This window comes from Amblyraja radiata, chromosome 7 (assembly GCF_010909765.2).
Source record: "Amblyraja radiata isolate CabotCenter1 chromosome 7, sAmbRad1.1.pri, whole genome shotgun sequence".
NCBI lineage: Eukaryota > Metazoa > Chordata > Chondrichthyes > Rajiformes > Rajidae > Amblyraja > Amblyraja radiata.
In genome coordinates, this window is record NC_045962.1 from 2,997,601 (window position 1) to 3,023,773 (window position 26,173).

The 26,173-nt window shown below is 45.6% G+C and overlaps 1 protein-coding gene and 1 non-coding gene across 2 annotated transcripts; one reads left to right on the top strand and one right to left on the bottom strand.

Moving 5' to 3' along the window:
* Nucleotides 1-247: 247 nt before the first annotated feature.
* LOC116974944 (2'-5'-oligoadenylate synthase 1-like) lies at nt 248-25,726 on the bottom strand. Its single transcript, XM_033023562.1, has 9 exons — nt 25,596-25,726; nt 19,999-20,166; nt 13,517-13,811; nt 12,086-12,252; nt 9,434-9,687; nt 8,883-9,015; nt 638-1,112; nt 334-340; nt 248-299 (listed from the first exon to the last, which is right to left on the bottom strand). The coding sequence occupies exons 2-9, from the start codon at nt 20,155-20,157 to the stop codon at nt 272-274; spliced, it is 1,518 nt and encodes a 505-aa protein (XP_032879453.1). The 5' UTR covers nt 20,158-20,166; nt 25,596-25,726; the 3' UTR covers nt 248-271.
* trnak-uuu lies at nt 9,764-9,836 on the top strand. Its single transcript has one exon. It is a non-coding gene; the product is annotated as a tRNA-Lys (tRNA).
* Nucleotides 25,727-26,173: the final 447 nt, after the last annotated feature.

The window sequence follows — 26,173 nt, forward strand, 5'->3', positions numbered from 1 at the left end:
GCAGAATTAGCCGACAGTTATACTGTGCAGTAAACAACTTTATTTTGTGTTAGATACAACAGTACGAAAATATACTTCGTCCTTGGTTATATGTTTTCCACCAACTATCATCTACTACATGGGTATTAATGATTTCATTAGTCATAATATACTTTGTATTTATGTTAATCTCATTCAACAACAGATGGTTAATACAAGTCAAACACGGTGGGGGCCGGTTCTCTGGATACTTTCAAGAGAGAGCTAGATAGGGCTCTTAAAAATAGCGAAGTCAGGAGATATGGGGAGAAGGCAGGAACGGGGTAGTGATTGGGGATGATCATCCATGATCACATTGAATGGCGGTGTTGCCTCGAAGGGTCGTATGGCCTACTCCTGCACCTATTGTCTATTGTCTATTGCCCCAGTTCCATTTGCGGATATTGGTCACATAAGATCTCCTGGATGAACAGGTGGTGGGAAAATGGTCCAGTACAAAGAACATAATACAGAACCTGCCTGTCAAAAACAGTGTCCAGTGCTTGTCTGTTGCCAGTGATAGTTAATTCCGATTCAACCCAGATAATTACTCTCAATGATAACTTAATTTAAAGATTTCGCATTGCTATTGATTTTCACACTGTTTAACTATGATTCATTGCATTAAAACATTGTAGTTCGCTGCCACCACGCAGTCGCAGGTTGACATAGATGGTAGATTGTTGCTTAATGTCATAATAATCCAGTGTACGTTCATCTTCAAGTTGGCGAGATTGAAAGGTCAAGTAGTACTGACTTGGTTGGAGGGTCTTCAGAGGTTCGTTAGTTTTTAAACTGGAAACCTTGTCGTTTGGGGAAACCTGAATTGACAGATTACTCCCATTGTGATTGACAAATATACCTATGGTGACGAGTAGCTGGATCGTTGCATCAAAGAAGATCATGGCATCCAACAATGTGTTGCCATCATCCAAAATGGTGCCACTGAATACCAGGCGTTGCTGGGAGACTGGAATGGTCCAATTTTGCTGAATGTCGCGTTTGAGAGCAGAGACCTTGAAATAAATGTTGGCCGTTAGTCGTAATGAATTACCATCCAGGCCGATCACAGTGATTTCAAATGTCTTCCCTGGCTGTGGAACACAAGCAAAAATGGCAATGAATGAAATGTAGTTACTTTTCATTTTGTACAAGACACAGAACAAGTGAGTGAGATGGTGGACACCCATTGTTTTGGGCATCATCGGGTGCACTTGCAACACAAGATTTATTCTTTGGAGCGCAGGAGGATGAGGGGAGATCTTATAGACGTGCACAAAATCATGAGAAGAATAGATTGGGTAGATGTACACAATAGTAGCCAACTTAAACACCACATTTCCGCCTGGATAGATCAGGGAGCGATGGTCATGCATGTGGCCTCAATTCACCATTCATTAAAAGTCCAGACCATTGAATATAGTCATAGAGTCATACCAGCATGGAAATAGGCCCTTCAGCCCAACTTGTCCATGCCGACCAAAATGCCCCATTTACGCTAGTCCCACCAGCCTGCGTTTGGCCCATATCCCTCTAAACCTTTCCATGCAATTCTCCAAATGTCTCCGCACGTTGGGGGAACAGACCCAACGTGTCTGCACTTGGTCTAGTGTCTTTTAAATGTTGTGATCGTACCTGCCTCAACTCCTCCTCTGGCAAAGTCCATAGACACGGTCTACAGTGGGGTGGAGGTGGGGAGAGTATTCTAGCTAATGGAATGACTGTTCACAAGCCTGATAAAAGAGGGGATGTCAAGTCAAACTGAAATTAAAGAACAGGTGCAGAAGAATGCTACAATTGAAATCACGAGAGAGTGATTAAAGTGGGCGGAACCCCAGCCTGCTGAGTTCTGCCTGGGGGTCAAAAGGGCACAGAGCACCAGAAGCCAGTGAAGGAGAGACAAGAAATTGCGAGCAGAGAACTTGAACAGTAAATCAAAAAGACTGTCCGAAAAGACTGCCGCGAGAGCCAGAAAAGGCAAGCAGGACTGATTTTCTACAGACCCGATTGGCAGCCGGTTTTTCACCTGTTAAAGACCAAAACTGTTAAAGACCAAAACTGATAAAGACCAAAACTGTTAAAGACCAAAACTGATAAAAGCTAATCTGCCAAAATAAAAGAAGGAGAAAATAAAAGGTGGAAAAGAAGTGTTTGGTCTGAGTGAATCCAGTTCATCATTTCGGGGTAGATAAATCAAATCCCTTTCAAGCGGGGAAACTGCAAAAACATTAAAAGACTTGACAGTGAAAAACCGCTGTGACCAGGAGATCTGGAAACAGTAGAAGACTTAACAGTGAAAAACCGGGCGGGGCCAATAGATCTGGAAACCTGGAAAAGAGACAGTTAAGTCAAGATAAAACATGGCTGATGAAGTTGCTGGAAAGTCAGCTGAGCAGCTCAAGCTGAAGAGGACAACAGCAAAACGGGCATTCTCTCGCCTTGTTAACAGCATCATTAGGAACCATGAAGAAATGTCTGAAGAGGAGCTCAGGAACAATTTCAACAAACTCATGCAGGAGGCCGAAAAAGTCATGGAAGCCAATGACGATGTGGAGGCTGGACTCATTGCAGAGCTGGAGGCGGAGCTGGACGCAGATGAAGAAACTGTGTTAACTGAACAGCAAAATGCCGACCTGGCAAAGACTGCAAAGGAGTGTAAGTCGAAACTAAAAGAGGTCAAAGGGCTCATCCAGGACACTCTATGGGCAAACTTTGGAAATGTTGAGTTATCCACCTCACTACAGACAGCAGATGGTGCATGTGAACTTGCTGCTGCCACCGCACCATCAAATAGCAACCAAGAAGCATACGAATTCATGCTTAACCACCTGCAGAAACTGGTACAGACTGCAAAGGAGACGTACAGTCGGTGGAAACGTTGGGTCCCTCTGGATGAGCAAGAGAGCTTCCAGAAACACCTAAGAACACTCGAGCTTCTCGTCCCCAAGCTGGTTTCCAGGAAGGCTGACTTCATACAGGCAAGAATAAAGAAGGACGCTGAAGGATTAGCACAAGCGGCGAAAGCTTTCAATTATCCTTCACCAGCCATCAGACTGAGGCCCACAGCCCTTCCTAAGTTTACTGGAAACAAGCGTGACTTTTATAGATGGAGGAAGGATTGGGAAGCACTGCAAAAGCAAGGTGAACCCACTGGATCAAATGAGGTGAAGAAGGTTCAATTGCTGGACAGTCTGGAGGACAAAATTACAAGAGACCTCCGCCTCACAAGTTATAACACTGCAGATGATATCTTTCGTGTCCTAGAGAACCGGTTTGGAAATCAAACAGCTATTGCTATTGAGATAGTGGAGGAGCTTCAGGGAATCCCACCTGTCAAAGGACATCAGCCACGTAAAATAGTGGAATTAATTCAAGCTGTGGAAAAGGCGCTTAATGACTTGAGCGATCTCGGAGACACAGGCGCTATTAAAAATCCACTGATGACAAAATCAATTGAAACCAAGCTTCCAGAAACCCTTAAGAAGGAATGGCTGGTTTATGTAGCTGACAAGAGGAATGGTGTGGCACCAGAGAAACGGTTTGACAGTCTCTTGTCATTTCTCAAAGAGCAGGAGAGCATATACGAACAGCTCGAGCAACTGAGGGACGAGGAGCCGAGTAGAAAGGAAACATCGGACTGAACCAAGACATGCCAGAACCTAGTCTACCAAGTCAGAAAATGACCACACAAGTTGTGTAGTCTGTGGTGACATAAAGCATAAAAGGAAGCTGTACTTCTGCAAGCAGTTTCGAGGGCTAAAGCTGACAGAGAAAAGAGCTGCAGTAAAGAAGTTGGGAGCATGCAAAAAGTGTCTTGAAGTTCATGATGATGGTTCATACTGCAAACCTGCATATCTGTGTAAAAATCAAATCTGCAAGGATGAACAAACTCCTGAGCATCATTTTTATCTGTGCCCCAATTATGAGATGAGGAAAAGCAGTGTGGATCAGAGAAGGAGTAAATTTGGTCCAGAGGAAGATAAAAGCAAGAAGAAATATACAGTGGACCAAGAGGAGTTTTTCAGCAAACTTCCACCAGAGTTGGCAAAACAATGCCGAGATGTGTTCTCCAACACTGCATCAAGAGCCTTCAACACTGCAAAGCATCAGCCAAGCCTCCTAAAGGAAGGTGGACTGCAAGAGCATCCAGTGATTATGATGCTTTTGGAGGTCATAGCAAATGCTGGACAAAAGGTTGGGACATTAATTGACTTGGCTTCAGATACCAACTACATAACTCACAAGGCTGCGAGTAGACTGAACCTTAGGAGTGAAGACATCACGCTTATCGTCCATGGAGTTGGGGGGATGAAGGTCCACGTAGAGACAATGCGCTACCTTCTAAAGATCCGAGTGAAGACTCCCAAGGGCACACTCAAGTCGCACCAGTTAGTTTGTTATGGGTTGGACAGCATCGCAGATGTTCACAAACATGTGACACCACAGCAGCTGCAAAAGTTCTTTCCAGACGTCCCACTTGAGGAACTTGTGAGACCAAAAGAGATACATTTGCTCATAAGCCATAGAGAAGGTCAGCTAGCGCCTCAGAGGATTAGAACTGTTGGAGATCTCATTCTGTGGGATGGACCACTGGGAAAGACTGTTGGAGGTTGTCATCCTGAGCTGTTTGAGAAGCTTACCATGTCAGCCCACATGTCCAAAACACACTTCGCAAGATCAATGAGAGCAGCTGCTTTAAAGTATGAGGAGCTCACTGCCCCAGTCCCTGAGGAACTTTCACCAAACGGCCAGGTCGCCGTCAAAGTTCAGAAGTCACGCACATCAACCGCCAATCGGGACTTCTTGGATTGGTGGAAGTGGGATAGCATTGGAGCAGCATGCGAGCCAAAGTGCGGGGGTTGCCGCTGTGGAAACTGCCAGCCAGGCGGAAAAGAAATGACTCTTGCTGAAGAGAGAGAGCTCGAAGTGGTAAGGGAAGGCCTCACCTACGTAACAGGAGACCGTCACAGTAAAGACCCACATTGGCATGCTAGCTATCCTTGGTTGGAAGACCCAGCTTCTCTACCAAATAATAAAAGGACAGTGGAAGCCACATTTCTCAGGACGGAGAGGCAGCTATCCAGAGAACCTGAATGGAAAAGTGCCTACACAGCTCAGGTGCACGACATGGTGGACCGAAAGGCTGCAATCAAATTGTCCGAAGACATGATTGCAAACTGGAAGGGACCAGTGTGGTATGTGAGTCACCTTATTGCTCCAAACCCCCACTCTGTCACAACCCCAGTGAGACTAGTGTGGAACAGCAGCCAAAAGTGCAATGGTGTCAGCTTAAATGATTTGCTGATGAAAGGTCCAGACGTCCTCAACCAAATTCGCGCCGTCCTCCTCAGATTCAGAGGCGGAATCTATGCTGCTCTGGGAGACATAAAGAAGATGTATAACTCAGTCTGGTTGGAGGACCGTGAAGTACACTTACACAGATTCCTCTGGCGAGATTCCGAGGACGAGGATCTGGGAGAGTATGCTATCACAAGAGTGAACATCGGAGACAAACCTGCGGGGTGCATTGCACAGTTGGCAATGCGTGAGACTGCTAATCTTCCTTCTTTTACCCACCTCAAGGATGAGCAGCAAGTACTCCAGAAAGACAGCTATGTTGACGACATCCTCACATCTCACAACAGCCTTGACCAGTTGAGAATCATCACAGCAAATGTGGAACGAATCCTAAAAGCTGGTGGGTTTGAGCTCAAGCCTTGGGTTCTGTCTGGCCAAAGTGGGAGGAAGGAGGACAATAATGCTTTAAAGAAAAGCAAAACAAAAAGCATGATCCTACCAAACCAAATGCATGGTGATGATAACAAGGCACTTGGTCTGGGCTACATTGTTGAAGAGGACATGCTCCACGTTATGGTGGGAATCAATTTCTCCAAGAGAAAGAAAAAGATGCGGCTTGGTCAAAGCCTTCTACAAGAGCAAATCAAAACTCAGACGCCAAATCCCCTAACAAGAAGAGAGCTTCTCAGCCAGGTAGCAGGGCTATATGACCCCATCGGCATAGTGGCTCCTGTTAAGCAAAAGGGAGCGATTCTAGTACGCAGAGCTTTCCAAGAAGCAAAAGAGGGAAGCTGTTCGGTCAGAGACACATGGGACATGGCACTCTCAGATGGACTCAGGGAGGATGCAATTAAGCTCTTTGAAGAGTACGCACAACTTGGAAAAGTCAAGTTTGTCAGGGCACTGACTCCCTCTTGCTCCGCAACTGAACCCTTGGGAATCACCTTTTCTGACGGAAGTGAGCACACCTACGGGGCAGTGATGTACCTGAGATGGGATTCAGACCATGGCCCAATTGTCAGACTTGTGGAATCCAAGGCCAAGTTAACTCCCTTGGACCACAGAGGAGACGCTGTTAAAGCAGAGATGTGCGGAGCAGTGTTCGCCTCATGCTTAAAGAAGTATTTTGAGCTACACAGTCAAATTCAAGTGGCGAAGTGGTATCATCTTGTGGATAGCCAAACAATCCTTGGTGCAATACAGCGAGAAAGCTACGGATTTCAGACATTCTTCGCCAATCGGATTGGAGAGATTCAAACAAGCACCAACATTCAGGACTGGCGGTGGATTCCTGGCCCACAAAACATCGCTGATGTAATCACCAGAGGTGCCAGCCCTCAAGACCTTGATCAGTATTCGGAGTGGCAAAATGGACCGAAGTTCCTGGTATTGCCTGTGAGTGAGTGGCCAATAAAATCAGCTAAAGAACTGGCTGCCACTGCCAGAGAGAACATCAACAAGTTACAGAAGAAAGCTTTTGTTGCAGCACTATCAAGGGCCAAAGTAGAGAACCAAGAACCAGAACCAACAAGCCCAAAGAGACCACCTGCAGGGTCAGCTATTCAGAACCTTGTTGATGTCAAGCGGTACAGCATTCTAACTCGACTAATCAAGACAGTCGCATGGATTTGGAGAGCAGCGAAGAGGTTTCTTGGCAAGAACAAAGCCCTAAACAATCCAAAGTGGGAGGCCATCTCTTTGACAGGAGTCATTAAAATAAGAAAACAAGAAAATGCTCTAAAATACATTTTTTTGTGCTGCGCAATGGGGCACAACTTTCCCAAGCACCACAACAGATCGACTGGTAGCCTATAAAGACCCCATCAAACCTAGACTTCAAAGTTTGACTTTAAAGCGTCGAACTCCCAAGTGGTTCCATTGGAAGATCGAGTGGGAGGTGTCAAGTCAAACTGAAATTAAAGAACAGGTGCAGAAGAATGCTACAATTGAAATCACGAGAGAGTGATTAAAGTGGGCGGAACCCCAGCCTGCCGAGTTCTGCCTGGGGGTCAAAAGGGCACACAGCACCAGAAGCCAGTGAGGAGAGACAAGAAACTTGCGAGCAGAGAACTTGAACAGTAAATCAAAAAGACTGTCCGAAAAGACTGCCGCGAGAGCCAGAAAAGGCAAGCAGGACTGATTTTCTACAGACCCGATTGGCAGCCGGTTTTTCACCTGTTAAAGACCAAAACTGTTAAAGACCAAAACTGATAAAGACCAAAACTGTTAAAGACCAAAACTGATAAAGACCAAAACTGATAAAAACTAATCTGCCAAAATAAAAGAAGGAGAAAATAAAAGGTGGAAAAGAAGTGTTTGGTCTGAGTGAATCCAGTTCATCATTTCGGGGTAGATAAATCAAATCCCTTTCAAGCGGGGAAACTGCAAAAACATTAAAAGACTTGACAGGGGAAGAAGCTGTTCCTGAGTCTGGTGGTGCGCTCTTTCAACTTTCTGTACCTTCTGCGGGAGCGGGGAGAAGATGGAATGACCGGGATGGGGTGGGGCAAGTATTTGATTACTCCCCCTGCATGTAATTTCATGCTTTATCGGGTGGGCAGCTAACAGGGTCAAGGACCTTTCTCACCCCAGTCATTCCCACTTCTCCCTGTTCTCATCGGGCAGAAGATCCAAAAATATTGGAAGCATGTACCACCATACTCAGAAACAGCTTCCTCTCCTCAGTTGTCAGAATCCTGAACATTCCTCCCATAAGCCATGGTGCAGTCCCAATCTTCCAGCCTACCTCGTTGCAGACATTGACCGTTGCCTCTGGAACTGTAATGCTACAGTATTCTGCCCTTTAGTATTTTGTTCTTTGCTCTACCTGTTGCACTTGTGCATGGTTTAATTGTAATCACAGATTCATAGAGTCTTACGGCATGGAAAGTTGGCCCTTCGGCCCAACTTGCCCACACTGGCCAACATGGACCATCTACACTAGTACCCCCCCCCCCCCCTGCCTGCATTTGGCCCATATCCCTCTAAACCTGTCCTATCTATGTACCTGTCTAAATGTTTTGTTCCAAACATAACTCCTCAGGTTCCCATTACATCATCCCCCTTCACTTTACACCTGTGTCTACTGGTTCTAGATTCCCATACTATGGGCAAGAGACTCTGTACATCTACCCGATCTATTCCTCTCATGATTTTGTACACCTCTATAAGATCACCCTCATCCTCCTGCACTCCATGGAATATAGTCCCAGGCTACTCAACCTCTCCCTATAGCTCACACCCTCTAGTCCTGGCAACATCTTCATAAATCTTCTCTGCATTCTTTTCAGCCTGACAACATCTTTCCCATAACATGGTGGCCAAAACTGTACCCAATACTCGAAATGCGGCCTCACCAAAGTCTTTTACAACTGCAACATGACCTCCCAACTTCGAAATTCAATACTCTGTCTGATGAAGGCCAATGTGCAAAATAAAACCCATGGATGGTGTTGTCTGATTTAATTTGGATAGCATGCAAACAAAAGCTTTTCACCATTACCTCGATACATGTGGCAATAATAAACCAATACCAATGCCAATACATGTTTCCTGTGATATTTTACCTTAACGTCCCAGAAGTTGACATCTTTCACACAGTTCTGCTGCAAACAGTACTTGGCCGCTTCTGCCACTAGATCCCATCTCGCTGCTGCAGCAACGTTACCTGTTGGGTCTGCGGGGTCAAGGATCATTGGTCTAAGGGTTCAAACACATAAACATCAGCAGCCCAAACCAATTTTATTAGCTCGATCTGTACACCACAAAATCCTCTGGGAATTATCCCTTGCGCAAACCTTTATGGCTGCTTATCCTTACATCGATTCCTTGTTGCCTCCTGACCTTCTGTACCCTAGACTAAATATTGATGGCGTAGTGGTAGAGTTGCTGCCTTACAGCGCCAGAGACCCCGGTTTGATCCCCACTACGGGTACTGTGTGTATGGAGTTTGTACGTACTCCCCGTGACCTGTGTGACTTTTCTCCGGGCGCTCTGGTTTCTATCTTTGGGATAAACCAGCCTCTGCAGTTCCTTCCAATTTCAAATAACCTTTCACTGTGCTGTGTTGATTCTAGAATATTCCAGAAAAGGCAAATATGGTTTGAAAGTAACTTACTTTGGTTCTTTAAGTTTGTTTTTCAGAAATATGGCAATGCAGGAAGAGTCAAAGTTGTAGTTTGTGGTCCAAAATATCCAAAGGTCTTCGTACTGGACAATCAGTTCCAGAACGGTGTGAAATCCTTCCGCGGTGCTGAAATTTTCTCCCTTCTCAGCGCTCTCCCATGCATAGATGATCAGCAGCTCGAGAGCATACTTCGGTGGTAAATACTCTCCGGGTCTCAGTCGGCATTTACAGGGGCGACGGACTTTCTGTTAGATTAAAAATAAATCAACATTTGAACCTTCCACCCTTGGACTGTCTCTTTCTTGTTTGAATAACTTCAGGGCCCGGATAGCTCAGTCGGTAGAGCACCAGACTTTTAATCTGAGGGTCCAGGGTTCGAGTCCCTGTTTGGGCGGTTACTTCAGAGACAGCAAAGTGCTGCAGCGGTAGAGTTGCTGCCTTACAACGCCAGAGACCCGGGTTTCATCCTGACTATGGATGCTGTCTGTACGGAGTTTGCTCATTCTCCCTGTGACACCGTGGGTTTTCTCCGGATGCTCCGGATTCCTCCCACATATAGGACATTTGGAATCTGTAAATTGTCCCCAGTGTGTCGGGTAGATCTAGTGTACGGGTGATCGCTGGTCAGCACAGACTCGGTGGGCCGAAGGGCCTGTTTCCACGCTGTATCTCTAAACTACACTTCAGTAATACCACACATTAAAGAACATAATCGCCAAATTAAAGAACCATTCACTGTCTGTTTCCTCTGGTAGAAACTCAACTTTGACATAATTATCATAATTTAACATAATTAACAAAAATATTAGCGAAGGGATGAGAATATGTTATACAATGAATTATTAAGGTCTTGATTGCGTTGTTTAGTTTAGTTTAGAGATACAGCGCGGATACTGATTCGTTCCAGGATCAGAGACAGGGATGTCAAATTTAACCCAAATGTGCAAGAGATTGCAAGGAAAAACCTCTGTACAAAGATTTGCTCCATTCTGGAACTCACTGCTTGTAGGGGAGCTGACACAGAATTAATCCGCTTCTACTAAAGGAAGACACAAGGAACTTTAAATGCTAATTTACCACAAAAAACCCCACTCAAAATGCTGCAGTAACTCAGCAGGTCAGGCAGCTTCTCTGGAGAATGTGGATAGGAATCTACTCCAACACTTTGTATCTTTTGATTAAACCAGCATCTGCAGTTCCCTGTGTGCCTAGGAACAGATGCACCGTAGAAAGCATGTTATTGGGATGCTTCACAGCATGCTCCCAACAGTCCAAGTTTACCCCAATAAAGACAAAAAGTGCTGGAGTAACTCCACGGGTCAGGCAGCATGTCTGGAGGTCATGGATCGGTAACGTTTTGGGTTGGGACTCATCTTCAGACTGATTAGAGTACAGGGGACAAAGCCTGGCAAGTGATAGGTGGAGATAGACACAGATAAACAGTGTGAGCATGATGGGCACTTCAACTCCCCCTCCCATTCCCAATCCGACCTCTCTGTCCTGGGTCTCCTCCATTGCCAGAGTGAGCAACAGCGGAAATTGGAGGAACAGCACCTCATATTCCGTCTGGGGTCCTTGCGTCCTTATGGCATTAACATTGAATTCTCCCAATTTGGCTAGCCCGTGCTGTCTCCTCCCCTTCCTTAACCCTCTAGCTGTCCCCTCCCATCCGCCCGCCCTCGGGCCCCTCCTCCTCCTCCCTTTTTCCTTCTTTCTTTCCCCACCCCCCATCAGTCTGAAGAAGGGTTTCGGCCCGAAACGTCGCCTATTTCCTTCGCTCCATAGATGCTGCTGCACCCGCTGAGTTTCCCCAGCAATTTTGTGTACCTTCTGAGCATGATGGGGGCTGGATGGGCACTTGAGAGGTCTATAGGGAACAGCAGAGTATGGGTCTAACAAGACTAATTTACTGGTACCTGACATGTGCTTGATTGACCAAACGTTGCCCAACAATGTGATTTGATGTGCACTTGCTCTTCCAAAGCTATTTAAGTTGCCGAGAACAAAGGGGTACCCGACATGAGAACTAAGTGGGGACCCAGTGGAGGGGGGGATGAAGATGGGACCAACATTAGTCTCTACTGAAGAAGGATCCCAACTTGAAACATCGGAGGGTCCACAGTGTGTGCTGACGGTTGGTCATTGACGTGCTTCCGAGAGAACAAAGAGGGGCCCGGTGTGGGGGCCACCGATAATGCAGAGGGACCATTGGGACTACAAACAACACTTTGTAACTTTGTCAGCACCATATACGTGGCGACTCTGTGCATACTTTGTTTATGGTATGCAAAACAAAGAATGTCACTGTGCCAAGATAGACACAAAAAGCTGGAGTAACTCAGTGGGATGGGCAGCATCTGAGAAGGAATGGGTAACATTTCGGGTCGAGACCCTTCGTCAGTCTCGGTCCGAAATGTCACCCATTCCTCTCCAGAGATGCTGCCTGTCCCACTAAGTTACTCCAGCATTTTGTGTCTATCTTCGCTTTAAACCAGCATCTGCAGTTCCTTCCTACACATTTCACTGTGGCATGTCACATGTGATAATGAAGTACTATTCATTCATTCATTCTTTCATTCATTCAACTTAAATAACTGCATACACCTCTTTGTAGAACAATTTCAGCACCAGTCTCTGAATTACCTCAGTATACCAATACTTCACAAGTCGGATAAGGCTTTTAAGTTTAGTGGGACGGGTCTTTACAAAGTCCCTCTGAAGTTCGGTGAAGCATGCTGAGAATTCTCCACCACATTCTCCGGTAGCAATGAGAGCTTCATAGACTTGAGCATGAGTCCATGTTACTTGACCTTCAGGACAAAAAAGTAACATTTTATTGCTTAAATACCGACAATGTATGTCATAGTAAACATAACAAGTTGTTTGCCATTGACAGAACATTATGTTAGCGTTACGAAACTTAAGCAGCGTCCACCTATGTCATTTCTTCAGAGTTTCGGCAAAATTCAAGCAATCGCGACACCTCCGATTAACTTTTTTTCCAACATGTTGGACAGCATCAAAGATGGCAAACAAAGATGACACCACATGGAGATCCACAGGTCAGACAACGTCAGCAAGATAATGTTCTAGATGCAGGACTAGGCTTTTGGCTGACCTTGAATGGAGACTACATTTGCCCCAAAAAAAGGCCATTGGCACAATGCAGGCCAAGATCTAGTGAGGATAATGCAGCACATCACTGCAGGATAGTGCACCAATAATGTCTCTACCCCTGATGTACTTGCCCTTCCAATAACACTTCAACTTAAGACAACTGCATTCGCATCTTCACACAACAATTTCAGCCTCCAACAGTCTCCAAATATACCTCAGTATACCAATACTTCACAAGTCGGATAAGACTTTTAAGTTTAGCAGGGTGGAACTTTACAATGTTCCTTTGAAATTATTGGAGAGAGTTCTAGAGGATATGATTTATGTTCATTTGGAAAGGCAGAAGCTGATCTGAGATATGGGGTAGGAAGGAGCTGTAGATGCTGGTTTACACCGAAGATAGACAAAAAATCCTGCAGTAACTCACAAGTTCAGGCAGCATCTCTGGAGAAAAGCAATGGGTAACGTTATGGGTTGAGACCCATTTTCACACAGTCTGAAGAAGGTTCTCGACCTTTACTAATTTGTCTGAGATTTTTTGAGTGGGTGACTAAGGATTTATGAAGGTAGGGCAATAGATGTTGTCCATATGGACTTCAGTAATGTATTTGACAAGGTCCCGCATAGCAGGCTAGTGCAGAAGTTTAAGATTGATGGGATCCAAGATATGCCAGCCAAATGGATCCAAATTGACTTGGTGGTGGGAGGAACAGAGTAGTGGTGGAAAGATGTTGTACTGATTCCTAAATCTGTGACCAGTGGAATGCCTTCGGTGGAAGAATGTTTTTTTTCCTGATTTCAAATCTTTGATCAATGTGCTGGGACCATCAGTGCTGGGACTATTGCTGGTTGTAATATACATTAATGCCTTGGATGCGAACATTGCAGGTATGATAAGTAAAACATCCCATATTTTCCATTAAACCGGTTATTTTCAATGCGTTCAAAGCCTCATACCTAAGGCATCAAATGCAGGGAGAACATCGACCTCAACAAAATCAGACGATCTTGTGGATTTAAACTGGAAGTTGAGGGAGCGAGGAGGAGAAGAACTGTGATTTATTTTGGGCGGTGTCATTTTGATCTGATGTCCAATGTTTTTCTCATATTTCAACAACAGATCAGAAATGACTCTCAAAATTTCAGTCCGGTTTCCCGTTTGGTCTTCAAATCTCTTGAAGTTGTTGAGAAAGACAACCAAATCTGCATCAGCGCCATTTTTTACAGCTGTTCCTTTTCCAAGGGATCCACCCTAAAAGAGATAAAACAACAATGCAACCTTTTAATTAAATGATTTTTCATTTTTTTTAGTTTAGAGATACAGCACCTAAACAGGCCCTTTGGCCCACTGAGTCCGTGCTATCCATGTCTTTGGAGTATGGGAGGAAACCAGAGCACCCGGAGAAAACCCACGTGGTCAAGGGGAGAACATACAAACTGCGTACAGGCAGCACCCGCAGTCAGGATCAAACCTGGGTCTCTGGCACTGTAAGGCAGCAACTCTACCACTGCACCACCGTGCCAGCCCTAATTCCATTTGTAAAATGCACTTGTACTCCAATTAGGCCAAAATCACTACATCGCAACTCACTTTTTATCAGTTTGGGTCAGACACCATCGGGTGGCGCCAGCAATTGCTGCCTCGCCAACAGTCTATCTGTCCTTTCCTTCTTTGTGTTGCAATAGTATGTGTTAGATGGATGTTTTTAGTCTTCTTTAACTTGTTTTATGTGGGGGGGAGATTGGGGCAAACTTTTTCTAGTCTCTTACCTCGACGGAGATGCGATTTTTTTCCGTATCGTACCTCCGTCCGCACCGCGGCCTAACATTGAGGAGTTGACGGCCTCTGCTGGAGATGGACTTTTCAAAGCTCCACCGTGGTCGCCCACGGGACTTTAACATCGCTGAGCGAGCGATCCCTTTGCCAGGGGTCGACCTCAGAGCTTCAAATGTGGGTGTTTGTGGACTTAGCATCACGGAGCCCGTGGTCTCTGGTCATAGACCGAATTCGGGAACTCCAAGCCGCAGGAGTTTCGACCGCCCCAACGCGGGAGTTTCGATCGCCCTGACTGTGGATGGTTCGACTGCCCCAACGGCAGGAGAATAAAGAGCAAGAAGATTGCACTTTATTGCCTTCCATCACAGTGAGGAGTTTTCATATGGCTGTATGGTAATCCGCATATCACTGTGCCTTCATTCAAGGTTTCAAGGTCAGTTTATTGTCACATGTACCAATTAAGGTGCAGTGAAATTCAAATTACCACACAGCCATACTAAAAAAAACAACAAGACACACAAATACATTAAAATTAGCATAAACATCCACCACAGTGGATTCCCCACATTCCTCATTGTGATGGAAGGCAATAAAGTCCAATCTACTTCCTCTTTATTCTCCCGCGGTCAAGGCAGTCGAACCATCCGTCAGGGCAATCGCAGCTCCCGCAGCCGGCGGTTGAACCCCATGAGTCGGGGCGACCGAACCCCACGTGTCGGGGCGATCGAACCCCACGTGTCGGGGCGATCGAACGCCACGTGTCGGGGCGATCGAACCCCACGTGTCGGGGCGATCGAACCCCACGTGTCGGGGCGATCGAACCCCACGTGTCGGGGCGATCGAACCCCACGTGTCGGGGCGATCGAAGTTCCCCTGTAAGGGTGATGAAAGCTCCTGCGTCGGGACAGATGAAACTCCTGCGGCTTGTAGTCCCCGATGTTGGTCTCTAAGCAGAGACTGCGGGCTCCGCGATGTTAAAGTCACGCAGGCTCCCACGGTTGGAGCCCCAAAGACGATCCCCCGACAGGGATCGCGAACTCCGTCATGGTAAGTCCGCAGGCTCACGCGATGGAGCTCCCGGTCAATCTCCAGAAAACGCCGCCAACTCCACGATATTAGGCCGCAGTGCGGGCGCAGATATGATACAGTAAAAAAAATTACATCCCCATCGAGGTAAGAGATTAGATAAAGTTTCCCCCAACTCCACCCCCCCCCTATATAAAACAAGCTAAAAAACATCCATTTAACACAAATGAAACAGACACAAAGAAGGAAAGGACAGACAGACTCTTGGCGAGGCTGGAGATGGACTTTTCAAAGCTCCACCGTGGTTGCCCACGGGACTTTAACATCACGGAGCGCGCGATCCCTTTGCCAGGGGTCGACCTCAGAGCTTCAAATGTGGGGGTTTGTGGACTTAGCATCACGGAGCCCGTGGTCTCTGGTCATAGACCGAATTCGGGAACTCCAAGCCGCAGGAGTTTCGACCGCCCCAACGCGGGAGTTTCGATCGCCCTGACTGTGGATGGTTCGACTGCCCCAACGGCAGGAGAATAAAGAGCAAGAAGATTGCACTTTATTGCCTTCCATCACAGTGAGGAGTTTTCATATGGCTGTATGGTAATCCGCATATCACTGTGCCTTCATTCAAGGTTTCAAGGTCAGTTTATTGTCACATGTACCAATTAAGGTGCAGTGAAATTCAAATTACCACACAGCCATACTAAAAAAAACAACAAGACACACAAATACATTAAAATTAGCATAAACATCCACCACAGTGGATTCCCCACATTCCTCACTGTGATGGAAGGCAATAAAGTCCAATCTACTTCCTCTTTATTCTCCCGCGGTCAAGGCAGTCGAACCATCCGTCAGGGCAATCGCAGCTTCCGCAGCCGGAGGTTGAACCCCATGCTCCGGGGCGATCGAACCTCACGTGTCTGGGCGATCGAACCCCACGTGTCGGGGCGACCGAACCCCACGTGTCTGGGCGATCGAACCCCACGTGTCGGGGCGACCGAACCCCACGTGTCTGGGCGATCGAACCCCACGTGTCGGGGCGACCGAACCTCACGTGTCGGGGCGACCGAACCCCACGTGTCGGGGCGACCGAACCTCACGTGTCGGGGCGACCGAACCCCACGTGTCGGGGCGACCGAACCCCACGTGTCGGGGCGACCGAACCTCACGTGTCGGGGCGACCGAACCCCACGTGTCGGGGCGACCGAACCCCACGTGTCGGGGCGACCGAACCCCACGTGTCGGGGCGATCGAACCTCACGTGTCGGGGCGATCGAAGCTCCCCTGTAAGGGTGATCAAAGCTCCTGCGTCGGGACAGATGAAACTCCTGTGGCTTGTAGTCCCCGATGTTGGTCTCTAAGCAGAGACTGCGGGCTCCGCGATGTTAAATTCACGCAGGCGCCCACGGTTGGAGCCCCAAAGACGATCCCCCGACAGGGGTCGCGAACTCCGTCATGGTTAGTCCGCAGGCTCCCGCAATGCAGCTCTCGCTCAATCTCCAACAAAGGCCGCCAACTCCACGATATTTGGCCGTAGTGCGGGCGCAGATATGATACAGTAAAAACAATTACATCTCCATCGAGGTAAGAGATTAGATAAAGTTTCCCCCAACTCCACCCCCCCCCCCTATATAAAACAAGCTAAAAAACATCCATTTAACACAAACGAAACAGACACAAAGAAGGAAAGGACAGACAGACTCTTGGCGAGGCAGCCATTGCAGGCTACACGTGACATTTGAAATATGATTCCAGGTGGGAGCAGATGAAATGGGTGAGATCATATCTTGACAACTGTGTTTCACTTTGCTACAGACTTACAGGATTGAGAGACGACCTGATCTAGATGTTTTATGGGATATTGCACATTCAATCAATCACAATCATTATCACAATAATACGTTATTAGCCAAGTATGTTTTGCAACATACGAGGAATTTCATTTGCCAAGTCAGTCATACAAATAGAAAGCAACAGAACACACAAAATATATTTTAACATAAACATCCACCACATTTACTCCTCCACATTCCTCACTGTGATGGAAGGTGAAAAAAAGTTCAAATCTCTTCCCTTCTTTGTTCTCCCACGGTCGGGAACCTCGAGCCTTCCGTTGACGGAACGATCTTGACTCCGTAGCCGGCGGAGTTTGGGCCCACCGCTTCGTGGCGATCAGCTCCTGCATCGGGGGAATGTCAGCTCCCCCGCGCCGGTGATCGGACCTCTCGTCGGGGCTGGTCGAACCTTCCACGGCGTTAGAGCTTCCCGACTTGGCCTCTCCTGTGACTGCTAGCTCACGATGGTACAGTCCGCAGCCCGTGGTTGGAGCGATCCCAGGCAAGAGATCGACTCTGATGTTAAGTTCACATCCTGCAGTGGGGCCCAAAGTCAGTCCGAGAAGGCCTCCATCTCCATGATCGATGGTAGGCCGCAGAGCGACCGGAGATACGATCCAGAAAAATAATCACATCTCCGGCAGGGTAAGAAACTGAAAAAAAAGTTTCCCCGTCCCCCTGGCCCCACATAAAACAAACCGGAGAACATTTACACGAACTATTAACACACCCTAAAAAAAAAGATTAATAAAAGACGAAAAAACAATTTGCAGGGCTGCCAAATGTGCGGCGCCCCCTGGGGGTCTCAATAAGGGCGATGCAGAATATCTATCATCTCTGGCGGGGACAATGTACAACTAAGTATGCCAATTAGAAGCAAATCTAAGATGTTTTCTTGTTATTTATTTGGCGCCAGTTTCCTCCCACATTCCAAAGATGTACAGGTTTGTAGGTTAATTGCTTCAGTAAATTGTAAATTTCCCCAGTGTGTAGAATAGTGCTAGTATATGGGGTGATTGCTGGTTGGTGTGGACTCGGTGGGCCGAAGGGCCTGTTTCCACATTCTTCAAATGTTGTTGAAATTTGGAGTTTACCCTTGTAGTAGAGTGTCTGCGCAAGGTCATTTGGAAGAATGACAAATAATTGATTGAAATATGAAGGGTTACTGGAATAAACTGGTTCAACCACTGATAAACCATCATTTAAATGAGCCTGTTGGTCTATTTCTGTTTGATCAGAAATGTGGGCGGCACAGTGGTGCAGCAGGAAGAGCCGCTGCCTCACAACGCCAGGGACCTGGGTTCGATCCTGACCAGGGGTGCTGTCTGTGTGGAGTTGGCACAATCTCCATGTGACCGTGTGGGTTTCCTCTGGGTGCTCCGGTTTTCACCCAAATCCCAAACGCGTGCAGATTTGGAGGTTATGTGGCAGGTGTAAAATTGCCCCTAATTTGTTTCAGCTTCAGTTCAGTCTAATGTCACGTGTACCGAGACGTGTACTGGAAAGGCAACACAGCAACACACTGTGGAATGCGAAGGGCTAGTCAGAGCACTAAAGATGACATGGCCATCCACTGCAGACAAGAAGTTTCCAGCCGTAATCATTTTTCATACCACTTGACTCTGACTTCTGCGGCCAAGAGGGTGGGGTTGTTACAGTTCAACAGCTTGTGGTGGGAGATTGCAACCTTCACGTGGTCCACCCTGTCTCAACGAATGCAATCAACCCGGCGTGCACAAACAGGAGATCAAACAGAACAAGTTGTCGTGCAACTTTAGGCTGTTCACGCCACACGCAAGAAGAAGAAGTGCAACAGCTTCTCCACCTTAAACCCATTCACGCACAGGTTTTTGTGCAGCCTGGACTCGTGAGCCATGTCAGAACTCACCAGAATTGATACTGCACAACTCACCATCATTGTTACTGATGGGCCACCACCACTGAGTTACAGTGAAAAGCTTTTGTTGCCTGCTACCCGGTCAACAGAAAGACAATATATGATTACAATCGAGCCATTCACAGTGTATAGATACATGATAAGGGTAGCAATTGGATGATAAGTGGAATAACACAGAACTAGTGATGGTGAATACGGTCGTGTGGACTCGGTGGGCCGAAGGGTCTTTTCCACGCTGTATCTCTAATTAAATACATGGTTATTAACTTATCTTGTGCTTGAGTTGGCTCGGCCTACTAGAGTTGTCTTGAACTCACAAAAGCCTCAATACCAGCAGTCATGAATCCAGGCAGTGGGTATCTCTGGGTTAGTTGTCAAGGATAGAATACCATGACCAAGGTTGAATCAGCTGTGATAATAACTCTTCATAAGTTCATGTCATAGGAGCAGAATTAAGCCATTTGGCCCATTGAGTCTACTCCGCCATTCAATCATGGCCCGTCTATCTTTCTCTCCCAACCCCTTTCTCCTGCCTTCTCCCTGTAACCTTTGACACCCTGACACCCGAATCATTAACTTGTCAATTTCCGCTTTAAAAATTCCCAATGATTGGGTCTCACAGCTGTCTGTGGCAATGGATTCCGCAGATTCACCACCCTCTGGCTAAAGAAATTCCTCCTCATCTTCTCTCTAAAGGAACTCTTTGGCAGGAGAAATCAGGAGTTGAGAGATGCTGACCATCGATCACCCATTCACACACAACAGGGAGAAAGACACTTTATAAGCAATTCTAGACTTTAATTGAGATTGCAGAACTCAGACTTGCACCAGTGATCCTGGAACCTTCTTTGTTTACAACTTAGTACCATGGTCTATTTCCGTTCAATATACAATTCTGTCATCTCACCTTCACAGCTTTACTGATTTTGTAGGGACATTGTTCCTTTAAGAACGTACAAATCTTGTCAATGGTCTCAGCCACTTGGTTCAAAAACCTTTCATCAGGTTGGAGATTTTCGTAAATGTATGTGTCCAGATTGCGGGGATGTACTTGAAACAAACCCATAATTCTTTTCTGTAATAAAAGAAAATGTAGAATTCAGCAAATTTAACTTCGATAGGAGCTCTGAAGAGAATCACAAAATGGTTAAGGTATGAAAAGAGATCATAGTATACGGAGTCAATGCCAAGTCTGAGGTCACAAAGTGCTGGAGGAACTCAACAGGTCAGGCAGCATCTGTGGAGAGAATGTATTGGCAATGTTTCCAGTCACAGTCATACAGTGTGGAAACAAGCCCCTCAGTCTAGCTTGCACACACCAATCAGCATGTCAATCTACACTAGTCCCACTTGCCTGCATTTGGCCCATAGCCCTCTAAACCTGTCCCATCCATGTACCTGTCTAAATGTTTCTTAAACGTAGTACCTGCCTCAACTACCTCCTCCGGCAGCTTGTTCCATACGCCCACCACCCTCTGTGTGACAAAGTTACCCCTAGGACTCCTATTCAATCTTTTATACAGAGGCAGTGGGAGCTGGACAAGGGACTGTAGAAAGAACCAGAAGCTATGGCCTCCGAATGAAGGGGAAAGGATTCATGAGGAATCTGAGGGATAGCTTTTTCACACAAATGGTGGTGGGTGTGTGGAACGAGCTGCCAGAGGAGGCAGTTGAGGCTGGGACTATCCCAACGTTTAAGAAACATTTAGACAGGTACATGGATAGGACATGTTTGGAGGGATATGGGCCAAACGCAGGCAAGTGGGACTAGTGTAGCTGGGACATGTTATGTGGGCATGTTGAGCCCATGGTTCCCACGCTGTATCACTCTATGACTCTATGAACCATTCGCTATTAATAAGGGGGGGGGGGTTAGTACAAGTAAACAATGATCACTTTCAGCCACTGCGGCAGGGCCATCTTAACAGCATTATAGGCCCCCGGATAAAGCAGTGCACTGGGGCCCCTACCTACACATTTAGTTTTCGTTCCCGTTTTTTCACATCGCTATAATCTGAATCTGAACACCTACTCCTGGCTTTCAATTGGTATTCACTAAATTTGTCTCTAATTTCCTGAAGATGGGTTTTCAGAGACTCAAGAAGATTCTTGGCAACAAGTATGTTCACATCCTCTGACTGCAGGACCTTGCTTGTTTTGTTCACTCTTTCAAGGATGTCATTCCAAAGAATTGTGAGAAAGATCGTATCCACGTTCTCCATTTTCTCACTCAATCCTCCTGCCTCTCGCCTTGTGTTCACTTCCTCTTCAGTATCAGCTGATACAGAATCCAGTGCATGTTTAATTTTCTCCAAACCCCCACACAGAGCACGAACAGCATCAAAATGTGACGAACATCTCGTGTCAGACAGACGCTTGACCACAACATTTGTTGCTAAAGATGATGCCAGAATATTCCATCGACGTGTAGAAGCAGAGAAAAGGGAATATAGACACTGAACAAAGTCAAAGAATGTTAGTCTGTAGACAACACTCTGCCGCTTTTACACCCACCAAGTTCAGGCTGTGTCCAGCACAGGGGACATAGATGGCGAACTCATCCAGGTGATGAATCTGTGCTTGCAATCCAGTATAGTGTCCAGACATATTTGAAGCATTGTCATACAACTGACCACGGCAGTTTGATAGTGGAATTTTGTTCTCATTAAGGCAATCCACAACAGTGTCTGCTAGATTCTTTGCTCCATGTGAAAAGATGGGTATGAACTTAAAGGCTCACATCCTCGAATGTACCGGACAATGTACCGGTCAGTTGTTCAGTGTGTGAGAAGTCTGGAGTGGAATCCACACTTATTGAAAAATATTTTGACTCTTTTATTTCTCACAAATGTTTGCTGATAAGTACGATGGGTTCCCCTTTCCAGGATTTCCAGTTCTGTAGCGAGTGAGATACGTGTGGTTGCAGAGTTGACCGTGATACTAAATCAGAGGTAAAGATTATAGAGGAGCAAGATAAACCACTCGACGAAAAAGCTGTAGTACGGTCCTGGGCTCATGGGTAATTTGTGGCGCGCCATTTTGGGAATCATAGATATTAGGGTTTTTTTTAATGGGCATCTGTCATGGCGCCCAAATCTACACGCGTAGCGAGCCATTCTGCTATAGTGCTCGAATCGCCAATGTAAACGATTCAAGCACTTTATAGCAGTGTTTCTTCAGGTTCCCCACTAAAGACGAAAGGTAAGAACAAATTAGAACTTTCTGTCTTGAGGCCGATCTCTTCCTATAGCTCAGATCGCGGAGCCGGGGGTCGCCAGAAGAATTGCTCCAATCGCTGGCCCGCGGACTATAACACTCTGAAGCCGCGGTGTGTGGAGCTTCTAGTCGCGGTGGCAGCGTGCACTTTCCCTCGCATAGTCTGGGATTCCTCGCCGGAGAAAAGCGCCGGCCTGTGGCCTATAACATCATGAAGCCCCGGTCTCCGGTAGGAGGCAGCCGATTCAGGACCTCCAAGCCGCGGAGATCCCGAATCCGGTTTGAAATAATGTTTAAAATACAGGATAAATTGTGTTAAATATACACAATGTACACGAATTAATTGTGTTTAAGCCGGTTTTAAATAATGTTTAAATATACACGATAAATGCTATTAAATATACACAATGTTGGTATATCCCTTTTATCTCTTTTTTTACTTTTAATACATCTTCTGTTTTCTTTTTCTCTTTTTCTTTTTCTATGGCTTACTTCTTAATTCTTTTTCGAATTTTTCGTGTCTAAGGGTCTCTTTTGATCACTCTTTCACACACTTACTATCCTATTTCACTCTCTTTACTTTTCTGCTTTATAAAGTTTAAAATATGAAGTGGTACAGGAAATGTATTATGTTATTTTTGGCAAATTATTGTAATGTACACTACTAATAAATAAAATTATTTAAAAATAATATATATATACACAATGTACACGGATCAATGGTGTTTAAAATACATGATAAATGGTGTTAAATATACACAATGTACACGGATCAATGGTAGACAAAAATACTGGAGCATTTTTGTCTACCTTTGATATTCCAGCATCTGCAGTTTCTTCTTAAACAATAATAAAGGTATCAATTTTTACACTGCTGTACATTTTTGGTTTTGTTCTTGTCGTAAGGCATGCATGGTATTGTAAGCTCTTCTACATTTAAGATAAATCAAGTCAAGTCAAGAGAAGTTTATTGTCATGTGTCCCAGATAGGACAATGAAATTCTTGCTTTGCTTCAGCACAACAGAATATAGTAGGCATGAATACAGAATATATTCAGTAGGCATAAATTGACCTACTAGAGGAAAAATGCATCTTCAATATACATGTCTCTCCCCCCCCCCCCGAAAACAATTGCAATTAAGTGACATATCATCCATTCTGCAGTTATGTAGTTATAATCAGATTTGTTCTTATAAGTTAATTCTATATGATATTTTACTGTAATTTCAGATGTTGACAGTGGGTCCAGAATACTTGTTGATAAGATCTCCTATAGGGAACTACGGAGTACTTGTCAAAGAACTGCCGTCTTTGTTCTGAACACCCTGTATATCTCACACATAAAACAATAAATTATGTAAATCTTACCATAAGTGACAGAAATAAAAAGTGTTATCCTTGTTTATGAAATTTATTGTAGAACGATTTGAAAATGAGTGGATTGATGCAATATACTGCTAACCTACAAATGTTTAGTTATGAGATATTCACATTTAAAAACTCACTCAGAGCTCGGGTGGCTGCGAGCGGCTGCTGGGCCCGGACAGCGGAACTGCAGCTAGACCCGGGGCTTGCAGGTGACCTGGGAACTGCAGCTAGTCCTGGAGGGTCCTGGCCCCTGTGCAAAAAAGGCTGCGGACCCCTGGACTAAACCAAACCCTCGATTCTGTCCCGCCATCATTTTTTCAAAATTTAGCAACTCAAATAGTGGTGCGTCTTCATTGCCGGGAAATACGGTAACTCATTTCCCTCAAATATACGTAGATTTCCCTCAAATATATGTTAAATTAAAAACTAAACTATGGTAGCAATGCAGTTTTCATGTCTCATGCTCGCACTTCTCCATCAATGTAGGTATGTATACACTATATTTCTTTACACTAACATAGAATGAAAAAATATCTTGGCATGTGTTCATTTTTATTTATTCATAATATTAGGATTTCAGAGAGAGAGGTTGAATGAAAGAAAAAAAAGTTCAACAAAATTGGGAGATCACAAGAAAGAAGCTAGAGAAACATACATATGTGTGTGTTATATATTTATATACATATATATCACACATATATACGCATCATATTTTTGGTTGTCAGGTGGCTGCAGCCCAATTGTTTGCCTCGCCTTTTTAAAAAGTTTGTATTCAAAAGTTTGCCAATGCCAATGTCCACATCATCAAAATCAACATGAATGCTAAATGCATTTCGTTGTCTCTGTACTGTACACTGACAATGACAATTAAAATTGAATCTGAATATTGTTCATTATCTTTAGTAAAACACATGCTAAATATGCATTTTCCTATAACAAATATTTATAGTTTAGTGTAGTATTTATTTATTGACAGCAAGTCACAACATACATAGATTAGCATGGGGCCCCGGCAACTAACTGCCCAATGTGCCCATGTATTAAGACGGCATCGCGTTGCAGTTGTTTTGGCGGCTTGCTCCGGAGCAGTGGCGGGACATTGAGCGCTCGGTGCCGGGGTCGGCAGCGACTCTCTGCCGATGCTCTCTCCGGACTTCTCTCGCCTCGTCTCGTCCTTCTCTCGGTCTGAGGATGGACCCGGCGAACTGGCAAGAGACCCGGACAGGCGGCACCTCGGTGCAAATTCAGGCAACGCCAATGAACTGAATATATATATATATTTTAAACGCAAGGAACTGCAGATGCTTGTTTACCAGAAAATGAAAGACACAAAGTGCTGGAGTAACTCAGCAGGTCAGGCAGCATCTCTGGAGAACACGGATACATGGTAACATATTAGATAGATTGATTTAACATGGATAGATGGGAACAGTGTTTGTCTTTCAGTGAAACCGCAACAGTTCATTCAGGAACTAACAGAGTTAAACACGGTGTAATGACATTAATAATATTCCCGTTCATTTTTCATTTCATGCAGTTCATTGTTCATGGCATTCCGTTAAACGTTTATGACTTTAGATTATAGACTGAAGAGAAGCAGCGTGGAATCAGGCCGTTCGGCCCACCGTGCCGTACTGACCAGCGATCAAGTGGTAAACTTTACACTGGGGACAATGTACAGAAACCAATTAACCTACAAACCTGCACGTCTTTGGAGTGTGGGAAGAAAACGGAGAAAACTCACGGGGTCACAGGGAGAACGGACAAACTCCGCACAGACAGCAGGTCCTTAGTCGGGATCGAACTCGGGTCGCTGGCGCTGTGAGGCAGTAACTCTGCCGCCCTAATATTGTGTGTTTATCTGTACAATTGTGCATCAGATTCGTGTAAAAGAATCCCACAAACTAAAGACAACTCACCTTCACTGTGCACAGGCTTTGGTTCCTGCTGGGAATGAGCCCAATTTGTCCAGCAGGGAAGTTAATGTTTGTTGGTTTCTATTCACTTCTGTTCGGGTTGAGTTTCGATCCAGGATTGTGACATCTGTCAGAAGCAAAGCTACAGGTGTCTTTGGCCTCAGCAGTGGGCAGCGAGCTGATGCCAAGTCCCGCCCCCAACCCTCAACCTCCGCCGGCCATTGGCTGGATCCGCTCCTCCTGCGGTTCCACGCGGGATGATTGGCCGAGCGGGCCGTCACTCAGTGGCCTGGGTGGGCGGGGGGAGGGACAATAGACATTAGACAATAGGTACAGGAGTAATAATTATAATAATACATTTTATTTATGGGCGCCTTTCAAGAGTCTCAAGGACACCTTACAAACATTGAGCATGTAGAGGAAAAACATGTAAGGGGAATGAAATAAATAGTAGAGACATGACTAGTACACAAAGTAAAGACAGAATTCAATTCAAAACACAGTATGAGGCAATTAATGCACAGATGAAAAGGGAGGGGGACGTGGGGCTAAGGATAGGCAGAGGTGAAGAGATGGGTCTT